Here is a 15,087-nt window from a genome sequence, read left to right as displayed (position 1 = left end):
ATCAGCATTACAATTTTAGTAAAGTAATTAGAAAAAAAAAACTGTGACAGACCTGATCACTGAAGTATATCTACACATTATCAATAAGGATTAAGTAAAGTGTACTATGTTAAAAAACTTTATTTTGCTTTTCTGTTAATGAATTAACACTATACACATGTATCATATAGTTTATGGTTACTAGCGTAACAGAGGAGGTCATACCATTGCCATCAGAGGCAAAAATAAAGAAAGTTAAGAGAAAGCTCATCACAACAAAACAGCTACTCTAATCATACAAATGCTGGTAACAGCAAAATATAAACACTGACTTAATTATAAAGGCAAATACAAATGGAGTAGTCAGGGTAATTTTTACAAAATAAAACACTGGGATTTTAAGAAAACATTTCAGTATAAACAGTTTGGACAAACCTCTTTGTGAAAAATAATCTTCCTAAATGAGAGCGCTCTGAATGAGTGAATTTTTTAATGTTAGGCACAATGTGGACATATTACTTATGCCTGGTGTAAAAAGTGAAAATATAAAGCTGTAATAAGAAAAAAAGATAATTCTCTGATATCTTGGTATAAAAATCATATACAAGATTTTATTCACTCAGCAGATTTAAAAGGGTATTCCAACCCTGAAAGGGGAATCCCACCAGTGGTATCGTAAAAGATCAAAAGAAATTTTTCTTGTATCAATTCTGCTAATCCACAAATGAGGTATATAAACAATTTGGTTGCTATCAAATTAATTTCAAGTATGACATAGGTAATTAACAAAATACCTTGTATAATTCACACATGTTCAAAAGAACCACAACAAAGCATGGCATTGGGATCATTATTATGCATTACTATGGTTCTTTGATTAAATCATAACCACTGACTAGGTAACATCGCAAGACTCTTATCTGATAAACATTACATCTTTAGTCTTCTATATTTTCAGCTCCCTCAGTTCACACTCTTAAGGAAAACGGTAGGCTTCCTCAAAACAATCTACATAAGTACATTTTTATTCCTCCACTTTAAGGCTACAATTTAATTTTTTTTATTTTTTCGATATACAGACAAAATAATTAGCCATTTATTTACAAAGTTCCATTCTGTAAAATATATATATTATATATACATATACGAACTGTATATATATTAGTGTAGGGAACGCAGTTTAGGAAGAGTCCCTGATTCATGGTCTACATGATACTTAACTTTTTTTCATTTCTGCCACTACATGGCATCAGATGTTGAAATTAAGTAGAATACTGGTATTTCCAAACAAAAAAATTAAAAAATTATCCAAACATGTCTTCCAAAATTCACTTTGCTTACAGTTGCAGATAAAAAGAGTATCCAAGGTCTATGAAAGATATTAACAATGATACAAAACTTACACTCGAAAAATAAAAAAAATTCTCAAAAACTCCACTCTCAGATAAAGCGTATATAACCATATGAAAATTCACTCATTTCAACTCTTAGCTCATTTTGAGAGCACTTATTTTCCTCTGTAAAGCCAATTAATCACATCACTACGGTAGCAAATCTTTATGAATGAAGCAGAAGGGTAACTGACAGTATTCCACATCTGGGTTTGCTAAACATCGAAGCCCAAAATTTCTTTCAATCTTGTGCATTTGGATGGGGAGACACTGAAAAAATTTAATAGTTTTAAATGCAAAATCTCAATTCACCCAAAGATTTCTCAGTATACATACAATGAACATTAAAAAATCCAGATTAAGTAGTGGGTAAGAGGAGTGATGGAATTACACTATCTACACTAAGAGCTACACTAAGAGAAGATTAAACCAAAGGACAAGGAGTGGTAGTTTGGTCGGTTATAGCAGATAACAGCTTCCATATAATTCATTTAAAAAAGGAATTAAAAGCAATTTTCCACTCTTGTTTTCAAGACAATTAACATTTCACTTTACATAAAAATAAAAACAAGTAATATATAGCTTTATTGACTTTGTCATAAAATTTATCAAGTCTCAAATGTCAAAAATTCCATGCCCGTTGGGCAGGCCTGAAAGACTGTTCATGAATAGTGAAGGCTAAAAAGAAAATTGTAACAAAGTTTCACGCCTACTACTTGGTAATAAAAAATAAACTAACAATAAATTTACTGTGAAAATATCCTTTCATACACCCTTCTGTTTGATGCTTTACTAAAGAGTAAATGCTATTTGTCAAATCAGATGGGGAGGAACCTTAATGTAATTCAATCATATCTTCCAAGGGAACAAGACAAAAATTTATGTTTCTGAAGTACAGACCATTATCTAATTATCAGATATCTGCTATTTTTAAGGCCATTACAACAGAGAAGACACAGCTAGGTAAGAAAAGTATATGTGGCTAAGTCAGCCAAGTCGTCATCCTATTCAGGGATACATAGTACAGAACTATTCGTGTCCAGGTGCGAGCTAGTCAATGCTAGCTTTGGAACCAACCTACAAAGTTGTGCTGTTTACTTGGTGGCTAAGAAAAGTGTATGTACCTACATCAGCCATATTGTATCCAACCCTGGGATATACAGTATAGAACTCCTTGTGTTCAGGAAGCAAGCTAGCCCTTAAACGCCGACTGGCATATCGTAAGTCGACTAAAATTGTCTGTTGGGTGACGAGCGGACATACCGTACGTCGACTACAAAAAATTTCAACCTTCGGTCAACTTTGACTCGACCGAAATGGTCGAAAAACGCGATTGTAAGCTAAAACTCTTACATTTTAGTAATATTCAATCATTTACCTTCATTTTGCAACAAATTGGAAGTCTCTAGCACAATATTTCGACTTATGGTGAATTTAAAAAAAAAAAAAAACTTTTTCCTTACCTCCGCGCGCGGTAACTCTGCCGAACATCTCGGAAATTCTTTCGTCACTTTGTCGTAATGTTTGCACCATTTTATATTAGTCGTTACATAAAGTTTTATACATGAAAATTTGCGCAATTTCATGTAGAATACAATAATAAATAAATCATGGTTGTAGCTTTTATCAGTTTTCAAATATTTTCATATAAATCACGATAAATTGAAAAAATTCGACCTTCGGTCAACTTTGACTCGACCGAAATGGTCAAAAACTGCAATTGTAAGCTAAAACACTTACAGTCTGGTAATATTCAATCAATTACCTTCATTTTGCAACAAACTGGAAGTCTCTAGCACAATATTTCGATTTATGGTGAATTTAAAAAAACATTTTTTACGTCCGCATCGTTACTTAATTCATGCATCATTTTGTGATAATATTTTCTGTGTTGCTCTGATCGTTTTACAATTTGTTATATACCAAAATCATTGCAATTTAGTGTACAATACAAAGAAAAAATAACTTGTTAGCTTCAACCGCTTTGCTCACAGCGATTTGTATACAATTATATATGAAATTTTTTTTCGCGCTGTCATATATTTCAATATTTATATATGATAATGATATTTTTTTTCATTTCTGATGGTTGCATACTAAACTTCAGGCAATGTCAAAAAAGGAGCCAAAAATTAACTCTTAATCTTAAAAACTAAGCGTGCTGTGATATTTTTTGAAAAAACTTTTTTTCCGCTTCAGCACTAACTCCCGAACACCGCCGACATATGGCAGACACTTTCGTAAATAGAGGCTCGGCGTTTAAGGGTTAGTAGCTTTGGTGCACACCAATAAAGTTGTACATTGTACTGAATGACAGTTTGTTGTGGATGCAATGATGACATGAGATTTTTAAACGGTGAAACTCTGTGAAAAGCAGAAAGTTACTTTATAATTATCAAAACCGCAACCTAGCACCTGATATATTAACCAAGAAACAATTGAAGAACAAGTTAGAGGGGGAAGCTGGATGGACATCACTTCAATATGTCACACAGTTGCCTATAGCAATAAAAAATTGATTTTTACAAAGAGCATAAATTTTCTATGACCAACTGGAATGAAGTCCCCACTAGAGCAAAGTAATGGTAACCTTAAAAAAAAAAAAGCTTTTCTAAATGGGGAGATCTGCAAGAGAGTTGGGACTGATTGAAAACTACACTGGCAGGAGTATTATTGCATAGTTATAAAAACAATTCTAACAGGTTTATGCATTATAATGAAACGTTCAAATGCTTAAAATTTTGTGATTTGGAGCAACTTGGATTTTTACCTTAAAATTTCTCACATACATGTTAAAATTTGTGTACATTCAGTGTACATAAAAAGTTGATGGGTGACTACTATATTAACTGTGGGCTTGAGTAACTTAGAGCAAATGTTAACAGATACCAGAAATTTCTCCTTACCTAAATTTTATCTGAGCCACAGTTTCAACCGCAAAGCATCCACTCCATTCAAATAGTACCTGTGGATAAAAGATGATGTGGATAAGAAACTTCTATGAGTGCAATGAACACACTGAAAATTATTACACTACTTAGCCTAAAAAAAAATATGACTCCAAGCACAGTAGTCAAACTATAAAAGCCTAACCCATCAATTATAAACAACACCAAACAAATAATGACTACAAGCTCAGCAGTCAAACTATAAAAGCCTAACCCACCAATTATAAACAACCACCAAACATGAATTCTAATGTCTTGTACGTAAATACTGTAATCAGAGCAACTAAGAGCAACTGTTCACTACATGCATACCCATGACCCTTAGTAGGTAGTAACTATCTCTGCCAATGTGGACAGGATTCATAACTCTTAATATCAGAGTGAGGACATCCCTAGTTTTGCATTTGGAAATTTAACTAATTAATTTTAATTTGTGATTCATCCCTTTCAATTCACAGTCTTTCCCAGTTTCCTGGAAGCACTTTGGCTTGCTTTTACCTTACAAGGTTTTATCTTTCCTCCCTTGGTTTACTTCTGATCTGAATTTTTAAAACAAATTTCATTTACAATATACATTAATATATAATGTAAATGAAATTTGTTTTAAAAAATCAGATTTGTTTTATGAAATACTTTTCCCACTACCACACAAGCTAACTGGAAGTTAACAGTAAATTTTGTTAAGTATCTAGTTATTTACACAAGTTATGGTGTTTATTTTTGCTTTACTTAATCTTTTATTTATTTGTTACTAATTATTTTTAAGCCAAAATATCAGCTATGTTCTGTTCTCCTACTTGCAACTAATGTCTGTAATATTTGTTGTTCAATCCTGTATGTGTACATGCTATATCTACACTTAAAATACAACTTTAGGTATCAGTATTTGATGCTTGTATAGTGTTTGTGTTGCAGTTTTCAAAGTGGTGTTGTGAACACTACAACCTGGATCATTCAAAATGACAACCGCATAAAGTTAGTTGTTCATTTCTGGGTTTCATAGCCCCTGTAAATACATGAAATACAAAGGTTTTTGTGCTTAGATCAATTTCAAGAAATTACGAAGTGGATGCAAGGGATTTCAATCAAACAATTTGGGGTTTTAACAGATCAATCTTACCCTCCTAAATTTTAGGCAGGCTAATTATAAGTAATGCTATTATCACATTCTAACATGTTTTGAATACTGTACCCCTGACATCCTTCTTAAAATGTTAGGCAAAAACCAAATTTTTCATACACATCATTTGCATTCAGATCTTCTCAACACTAAATCAATCACCACATACTACTAGACATGCAGTCAAATCAAGTTTTGCTTTTTCTTTTGTGAAGTTAGTCCCACAGTTTTCTATAATTTTTAATCTTGCTGTAACCAAATTAACAAATTAAGTTCAGGAGTTCAAACCCAGTCCTTCTTCAGGTTACAGAAAACAAATTTGATATTCGTAGTACATGGTATACCTAGGCAAAAGCAATAATAACCATCCTGTATATTTAATAATGTGTGGTCAAATAGCTAAGGTTAGCAGAGCAAACTGGTGTTGTGACTCAGTTACTGGCTAGGCTACATCAGTATTTGCTTATGAGCATATAGACATGAAACATGATTCTTTACAAAAACTTCATCTCAATGAGCTTCAAAACCCACAGAAAATCATAAAAACTGAATAACAATGCACATACAAATAAAAATAATAAAACAAACAGGTGTATCAAAACTTACCGAAATAGTCTTTTGTCTCTAACAAATCCTAAGTTTTCGTATAACCGAAGTGCAGGTTTGTTAGTAATTTCAGTTTCAAGGACGACTTCATCAGCATCATCTGAGGCCATTGCTCGAATTGCTCTTTGTACCAAATTTGAACCTGGAAATGAACCCAAGCTATTGTAACAGTTTCTTTTTACTGCATATATAAACAATATTTCAGATGTAACGAGACAATATATTGCCCAAAACATGAAAAATGTAAAATAATAAAAAATTTTGATTCTGAAGGATTTACAATGTTACCTTAAGGCTGTGTGTACTATCTTTTTATTCCATGTATAACTAATTCCATTAGGGCAGTTATTCCATAAAAATATCCAAGGACAAAATACAAGTATGTTTTCAGGTAATATATATCCTAAAAACCTAAGAACACTAGAACAATTTGTCCAAACGTAAATTCACAATCACATACAGATGATCCAAAGGGCTTCATTGTCTCTTCATTGAATATGAAGGAGACAAATCCGCTGATGGAACTTGTGGTAGGTTACAAGTTTGGACAGAAGAGTAAAGAAAAGCAAAGGAATTTGCATAACCTTCAGTAAATACATAAATGAAGCTGAGAGCTAAAAGGTGTTAATTACTATAATATGTTAAAGAGAACAAAAAGCTTAACTTTAGAACAACACCATGTCAAATTTCAACCTAACATAAAAATCACATTTTTAATAAAAATTGAAAATTCAAAAAATAATTTGTATTTTTCATAAATATACAACCCTGAAGTCTTTTTATGGATATACCTTTGATGAAAGCTGGTCTGGTCATTGAAGCTTGGTAACAAGGTGCTGTAGTTAGCTAGCAACAAGAGAGTGAGAGGGTGGGGTTACCACACACTCACTCAACTATCAGCCTTTATTTTTTCCTTCAGCAACAGGGATAAACACATGGCTGGTCACAGGAGGGACAGGAGGATGGCCAGCCTCACTGTCCTCCTCTCTTCTTCTTCTTCCCCTTAACTCCCTTTTGAGCTTTGGCTCAAAAGGGAGAAGACTGCTGGGCACTAAGTTGAGCTTTGGGAGATACTTGACCTTCCCCAAGCCAAAGGTACTTTGAAAGATAATGCATGGTGGATTAAAGTGTCCTGAGTGTCTACACTGCTACTTCAACCTTATTTAGAGGAGTGACTGGGGATGAGAGTGTTCCCTGATCCACAGATCAGGAAATCAACCTCCAGAATGTTATGTGCAAGTGGACACCATGGCAGATGGAACGTCAGCCTCTAGAGCAATACCCAAGGTGCACTCAACAGAGGGTACAGGTGCTGAGATTTTGTCAATTTTCTGAGGCCACTGCAATCATAAATGAATACTATGACCTCACAAAAGTGACTCTTCAACTTCGCAGGAGGTGATTCTAAAGAAAAGGGACTCTCAGGTCCTACAAGATGCAAAACAAGATGAGGAGAACCCTGAATCGCAGCAATAGGAAAGGAGGTGCCAACCTGTCCCCAAACCTGCTCAGGGAATTTTGATAATGACTGTTGAGACTAGATTGTCCTGAGCCAAATTATAATCAGAGGACAATAAAGGAGACTAAAGAAACTCCCCTCGTCTGACCACAGGCCTCGACAAAGTCACAGAACCTGGCAAGATAGATCTGCCGAGATCTAGGAGGAAGCACACATACTAAAGGTCTCATGACAGATGGTACTGGACCATAGCTACTCCAAAACAATATTTTGCAAAAGAGAGCAGTTATGCCATTGAAGGTCTGAAGACCAGTCAAAAGTGCAACCTGGAATTCCCAAAAAACTCCAAGAAACTAATCCATACCTTTAGAGGTAAAAAGATCTGTTTCCCTCCCATAAGAAAGTCAAGACCGAGTGTGAGACTGGCCATGAGCAAGCCCACATACCACAGATTCATATACTCTACTGACAATCACAGAGATCAATGTCTCCCCTCAAAGATGAGTCACCTTCTGGATCTTCTTCCTCTACTTCCACCAGTCCAAGATGGGAAAGGCAAAAAGGAAGGCGAGGAAGAGGAGGAAATGAAAATGACAATGAGGATGGGGGATAATGATGGGAACTTGTGTTTGTTCAACCTTCAGTGAACAAGGGCCTCTCCAACCTCTCCTATGTCTGCTAAATTATCCCTGAAAGGACAGGAGTTGCAGCAGAAATAGTAAGATAAGGAACAACAAGAAGAGTGACAGGGGTCTCAGTCAGAGAGGCTACTGCCACAGCTGAAGTATTTGCTAAAACCAAGGCAGACACTGAGCCCTGAGCCATGGCTGAGTGCTCCAAGAAAGCAATGAAGGGTGGATCCCTGTTAACCCAAGGGAAGACCACAGGGCTTTCAGGAGCTCCTTCGTCTCACTGGAGTGCCTCAAAGTCATCAGCAAAGCAGAAGCAGGAGAGAGGGGAATGAGTTAGTTTCAATAGCTGTAATGATCACAACCATCACACTGTCTGCCTTCCCACCCTGGGAGCAAGCAGGTGGGTCACTGTTCAATCCTGCTGTACTCTCCTTGGACCAAGCTCGGGAGAACAACCAAGTACATCTCAGTGGCATAGGCAGGAATCACAGTAAATGAGGATCCTCTAAGGAGGGTTGGAGAGAACAGAGGGGTGATGCCCTCAATAGATGATATCACCAAAATCTTTGAACAGCATGATGATCAAAGTGCTTACACACCCTGTCACAACCTAAACACCTATGGTGATCATACTCTATAGACAAACATCATCATTCAAACAATCAAAACCAAGGTAAAATAGGAAAGGCAAAATATACAAACCTGAAGGTGTCAGAAAGAGAAATTGAACCAAGCTCTTCAACAATAGCCATGTTAAGGGAAGTCCATCAACAATGAATACTTCTTAACAGCAATATGGCTAAAGTAAAATCAATCCTGACAGTCAAGTGGGTGGTAAGCCCTATCCCTCACTAGCTTGCTGCTAGTGAACTTCCTTGTTACCATGCTTCAATGCCCAGACCAGCTTTCATCAGGGAAATATTTATATGCAAGACTAAGGTTTCTATTGTCATAAGACTTTCTAAAGGTGTTACACAAATGTGAATTTGGTTCAATGTTTCTAATATGTAATAAATGGAAAAAACATGACCACGGATGAACAAACTTTCTTCAAGGCTATCTCCACTGTTGGGAAGTTGTAACATCTCCCTGACAAAAATGAGGCAGGTCACCAGTCAGAACAGAACATGCTGATTTTTAAACATGCTGCATTTTTTACAGAAAGATTAAACATAAAAGTCTTCATGCTCCTTTTTTTCAATTTCCTTTTGACATAAAAAACTCAAAAGGTTATGAAATACTGTAAATTTATTTATGTTTGGTGAATTAAATTACACACCAAACCAGGCTTAGTTTTTCTACAAAATGTCAGTGTAAAAAATATGAGCCCTTTTTGAAGGCTACCATAGCTGTTGGGAATTTGTAACATACAATACACTAAAGGCAGGTCTCCTATCAAGACAAAACACTAATTCCCATTGTTGTATTTGTGGAAGGATAACCTCATCACTTACAATTTTAAATATTCTTTAAAAATTGCTTTCTTATTTTCAAAAAATTACAAAAAGTAAAAATGTTAAGGGTTTTCTAATCCTGTAATAACGTTCATGTCAGAATTTAAAGGAAATTGAATAGCTACATTAGTGCAACGCAGTGAAGACAACACTAAGGTTTTCTGTGGAGACCTGTAAGCTCCCAGCTGTATGACTTCTACAGTTCCCTTTTCACCTATTCCCTACAATCTCTTCCAACTAGTAGTCGACTTCTTCAAAGTAACCTTACTCCAATCTTCACTTCTCTTTACAGAAAAATGCCTTATAACAAACCCTAAGGTTCCTAAAATGATTCAATGGTTTAATTAAACTTTATAATTTATAACCAAGTCACTTCACAATGGGAAAAAGTCATTACAGGCAGTCCTCGGTTATCGGCAGGGGTTCCGTTCTGGGGGCATGATGATAACCGAAAATCAACGATTTCCGGTGCTTTTTCGGCGATTTTCAGGCTTATCAGCGCCAAAAAGTGCCGACTATTGGTTATTGGGGCCTCTGTTAGGTATGTATTGGTGCCAATAAGCGGAAATTGGCGATTTTTGGCGCCGAAAATTGCTGATCTTCGTCGCTAGACAAGCCCAATAAAACCGGATCGCCATTAACCGAGCCCGCTGTTAACCGGGGACTGCCTGTACTAGATCTTCTAAAAGTGCTAATGCCTCCTAGCATGGGCAGCAGCCATTATGAGGGTAAATACTGCATAGCTCTACCAACAATACCTTTACCTATTATCATATATAATTTTGTCGAAAAGTTGCTAGACTTTGCCTAACACAAAAAAATCATTCAAAACCAAATCAACTGATACTGTATTTGCAACCCTACCTACCTATTTTTCTTTTCCGAAATCTATGATCAACCGCTAACATGGCGATATATCCACGTACAGTCACCTTCTTGTGAACATCTAATTTACAGACAATTGCTCCAACTACCTCTCCATTAGACATGGCCTGAAAAAAACACAAAGGACAATAAATTACACTCCATCAATAAGAAATGCATTATACAGAGTATAAACAAAACTTTGTCTTAGTACCTACTACTGTACTACATAAAATATGCATACACCTTCAAGAATATTTGACAAATCCACTGTTTCAATACTGTACTTTGGGTTTTGACAGGAAAAAAAAAAAAAGAAATGTGAAAGAACACAACAAAATAAAAACTGCAAGAGAAATACTGATGATTAACAATAAAAGTAAATGTATAATTGCACTTAATAATAATTATGAAAAAAAGATCCAATTTCAATTATTCTGAGGCAATGTTCCATCTTAAGGTATATTCACTACTATATGATGTCTACAAATGACTGTGGATGCAGTCTGTTGTAATTAAATTTACACACACTTCAAAATAAGCACTAAATAATACTGTATAAATTAGGAGTTATCTAAGGTTTAATGTTTCTACTTTGTGTAAGGAAAGTCATCACAGAATAGGCAATTTGTTTGAAAATATACTGAAATAATAATGGAAAATTAATTCTTTAAGACACACTCAAAAGCTCTGAATAACTGAAAAACATGCCACCTATAAACATTCTCATAGTAATTAATACTGTACAGTGGAAAATTGTCTTGGTTTGGTTTGGTTTGGTAAGAAAACAGAAAAATTATTTAAAGATGTCCACTAAAACTCCAATAAAAACATTTCATGTCCTAACCCTAAATGTCTGATATAAATACAATATCTGAACTACCATATACTTAAACACCATTACGATTATATTCATCAACCCTCCTGTAGCAAATTAGTTATAGCACCAACTACGCACTGACATGTCACCACTAGGGAACGGGATCTTTCTAAGACTGGCCAGTCTGATTCTGGATCGTCCTCTATGGGTACAGCCCATTTATTTGTCCACACACATCTAACACTCTGGCATATTCTCTAAAACATTCTCTTTTCTACACATCTAACAACAAGGACTCAGCAAATTTTCTCCATCATGTTTCCCAGCTTGTAAGACTTGGCAATATGATGAGGTAATGTTTCATCAAGAGTCTGTTCCAAGCCCAGAAAAACAGGGATTAGTACAACTTCACCGGAGGCATACTGGAATTCATACAAATGATGCAACCTTCAATAGCAAATGATTTCTGAGTAATTCTAATACTGTACAGTTTAACATGCTCTACTCTAAAGTCTGCATGTTTATGCTTCTCTACATAAAGACACAATTTTTATGATCTATTCAATTTCAATAGAGCAATCTGAAAGGATTCCTAATCATTTTGGGACAATAATATTATAGAAAATAAACCAAGAGCACACATTAAAAAAATGGCATAAGCATCACATCTTCAAAACCATTCCAATAACCTATATCCAGTTTTACAAATGTCATTCTCATCACCAGTAGTTAAAAAATAAAGGTGGGAAGAATAACCATTAACTGTTCAATAAATACAATAAATAACCACGCCGTGTACACAGTATTTACAGACTGCAGTCATTTTATTAGTGGCATTAGGTATTTAATACAAGATTCCTTTTTTCACCCATTCCCTTCAAAGTCATTCCAGCTGAACTGCATGGCTTATGATAAGAAAAGTATGCATAGAATATAGGCAAATAAAAGGTAACCAGCAAAATATGTAATATAACCTATATAAGAGAAAGAAACCAACTAGTAACAGTAAAATTATACACCTATATGTGTACAATAGCTAATGTAACTTATGAACTAATTAGCAGGACATAGAACTGTATCTCTTCTCAGATTATTTTATACAAACTTAACGAAAAACACAGACCTGCTAAAAGAGTACTGACATGATTTGTGAAAGAAATTCCTAGGAGGATGTTATCAGTGCCATCAACAGTTACCATCTAATGTTGAGAAAGATCCTGTCTTTTTATATATGGCAGTTTACTGATACAATCAAAATACAAAGAAAAAGAAATAGCTAAAGTGATATGTCAACAAGTTCATTTTCTTGCATCCATGATATTGTAGTTCCATTGCTGGTTAAAGACTGCAGTGCATTGCAGTGAGAGTGAAGCCTCTCTGCAGTGCTGTTTTGTTTACCCAATGAAGCCTAGGAACAGTCAAGAGACAGTACTGTACTGAAGTTGGGTTAATATGTGGAAGCAGTAAATTAGAAGCTAAGGAAGAGGGGTTGCTTTAAATTGGTTGTTATATTGCCTGAAGTTTCTTCAGTATGACTTTCTTGCACAAAAAGTACCAACTGGTGATCACCTCCCGGAATTATACATCACTTACGTGAAGAGAAAACCTAACTAGGAGATTCTAGGAAAATTGAAGCTGATGGTAACAATTTTCAGATGTCATTTTGAAAAAATATTGAGGATTAGATAAAAGACCAATGGGAATACTGACTTCATTTAGTGTAGATCTGGTTTCTCCTGCTACTGATTTAAACTTAATTTGCTCAATGTACTACAATTTTCAGAAGAAAAAATTATACATTTCCACATATAAACAACATAGATGATGTATTAAAAAAAAAAAAAGTCTTGTGTCATCCAGTATCATTCAATTTAATATCTAAAAACCTCTGCCACAGACTAATTCACATATTCTCTGCTTTCTTATGCTAGAATCATCATACTTTTAGCTACCCCATAATCTCAACTAATTCTGATAATACCAGCCTTCTAGCGCTTGCCAACAAAGAGCAGGTTGAGGCCCTGGACAAATCCATTTGTTAATGTAGCAAATCAAAGGAGTCGCTGTAATGGGACACCATCTTTCTGTGTCCTCATGGGGACTGAGAGGGAGGGCTCTGGTCACAGCACAAGCTGCACAGAAAGTGAGGGGTTTTTATTCTATGAAGACATTAAAAACTTGTCCTAAAAGACCCTGGCAAGTTTGCTAAGGCATAACAACATGAACAGCTAAAACATAACACTCATAACACAAAACAAATGTGCTATGCTAACAAAAATACATACAAGTTAGGTTTGCAAAAGCACCAACAAACATTTAGATGTCACAAATTAACAATATACAAGTAATGCTAATTACACAAAATGAACATTAAAGAAAAAGCAAACAATAAATAAGCAAGAATTATTCTGCTACCTTAGATACCTGAACATATTCACTAATATGGAATACATACAAAAATGCTAAATTTTAAAGATACCCTGTATTTTATGCAGACATACAAACCAGTCTTGTACATATTATTATTTCTGGTGCCGGCGGAAATCACAATTTTTTAAAGTAAAGTATTTTCCCAAACTATACAAACCTGAGGTCCTTTACATAAGGAATTACTTACAGCAGCCCAAGTGTCAGATTGAGGGGTGGCATGAGGTGGGCATATAAATGTAATGTAGAGGACGTCAGGTTTGTATAGTTAGGAAAAATACAAATTACTTTAAAATAACTGTGCTTTGTTCCTACACAATATACAAACCATCGGTCCTTTACATTAGGAAGACTCACTGGTTGGAGGGAGGAATCTGCATCTCTTGAACTGACTGAGTTCACCACACCTGGGATTCTCTTCCTGATTGATAGAGCAAGGAAGAGAAACCTGCCTCTGACAAACTGATTGCGGTGTAGCACCGTTTGATCAATTGTCAAACTTCTGGGTCTTTTTCGCATGAGGGAGGAAAATGTAACCTTATAAGAAAAATGGCTAGGATGAACCTTAGGAGTCAGAGACAGTAAGGCAAATACAAGTATCGGGTTTGTCTTATTGTCAGGGTCTCCTTGCTCCCCTTGCTAGAGGAAGGAGCAGGTTTGCTCCTATAATCCTGGAAGAAAAAATAGAACAGAAACTCAATGTAGAGACTTATCTGTGCCAGTTCCAGTGTGTAACTGCTCAAGTCTACTCTCTGCCCAAAGGAAAAGAGGAAGGATGAGAAGGAAGGAGAAGAAGGAGAGGCCAGTCACTCCCATACTCATTCTCACATCCACAACCTAACATCTTAGGTGAGTTGCAACCTTGTCCTGTTAGAGGAGCCGGGTAAGCTACACAACTTGTTGAGCAGCCACCACAGGTCCCAAGGAAAAAGTGTCCAAGGACTAATGGGTAATGTCCCAAAGGTAGAAAGATGTGAAAGTGGTCTGTTGAGACCACACCCCCGCTTTCAGTACCTGAGGAACCGACAGGTTCTTCTGGAATGCGAGGGGTGGACCCATGGCCTCAACTCCGTGAGCTCTCAGGCAGAAGGTACCGGTGTCACCTTCGCTAGTAGCAGAGTAAGCTCTCCTGATTGTCTCACGAAGCCAGAAAGAAATCGTGTTCTTGGACACTTCTTTCTTGGACGAGCCAGTGCTAACGAAGAGTCATCGACACTCAGGCCAGAGATGACGAGTCCTCTTCAGATAGCGCCGCAGCACTCTAATAGGACAAAGTAGCATCTCGTCTGGGTCATTATCTACAAAGTCTTCTAGGGAGGGGATCGTGAACGACTCAAACCTAGTGTCAGGGATCGATGGGTTCTAAGTCTTTTCTACGAAATCCGGG

At 35.9% G+C, this 15,087-nt stretch overlaps 1 protein-coding gene across 1 annotated transcript; it reads right to left on the bottom strand.

Moving 5' to 3' along the window:
* Positions 1-105: 105 nt before the first annotated feature.
* Positions 106-12,231, bottom strand: LOC136832558 (N-alpha-acetyltransferase 30-like). The gene is made up of 4 exons (XM_067093568.1): positions 10,458-12,231; positions 6,045-6,186; positions 4,277-4,335; positions 106-1,640 (listed from the first exon to the last, which is right to left on the bottom strand). Exons 1-3 carry the CDS (start codon positions 10,576-10,578, stop codon positions 4,284-4,286), a joined length of 315 nt encoding a protein of 104 aa, XP_066949669.1. The 5' UTR covers positions 10,579-12,231; the 3' UTR covers positions 106-1,640; positions 4,277-4,283.
* Positions 12,232-15,087: the final 2,856 nt, after the last annotated feature.

This window comes from Macrobrachium rosenbergii, chromosome 4, assembly GCF_040412425.1.
Source record: "Macrobrachium rosenbergii isolate ZJJX-2024 chromosome 4, ASM4041242v1, whole genome shotgun sequence".
Classification (NCBI taxonomy): Eukaryota; Metazoa; Arthropoda; class Malacostraca; order Decapoda; family Palaemonidae; genus Macrobrachium; species Macrobrachium rosenbergii.
This window is presented reverse-complemented; position numbering and strand designations above follow the sequence as displayed.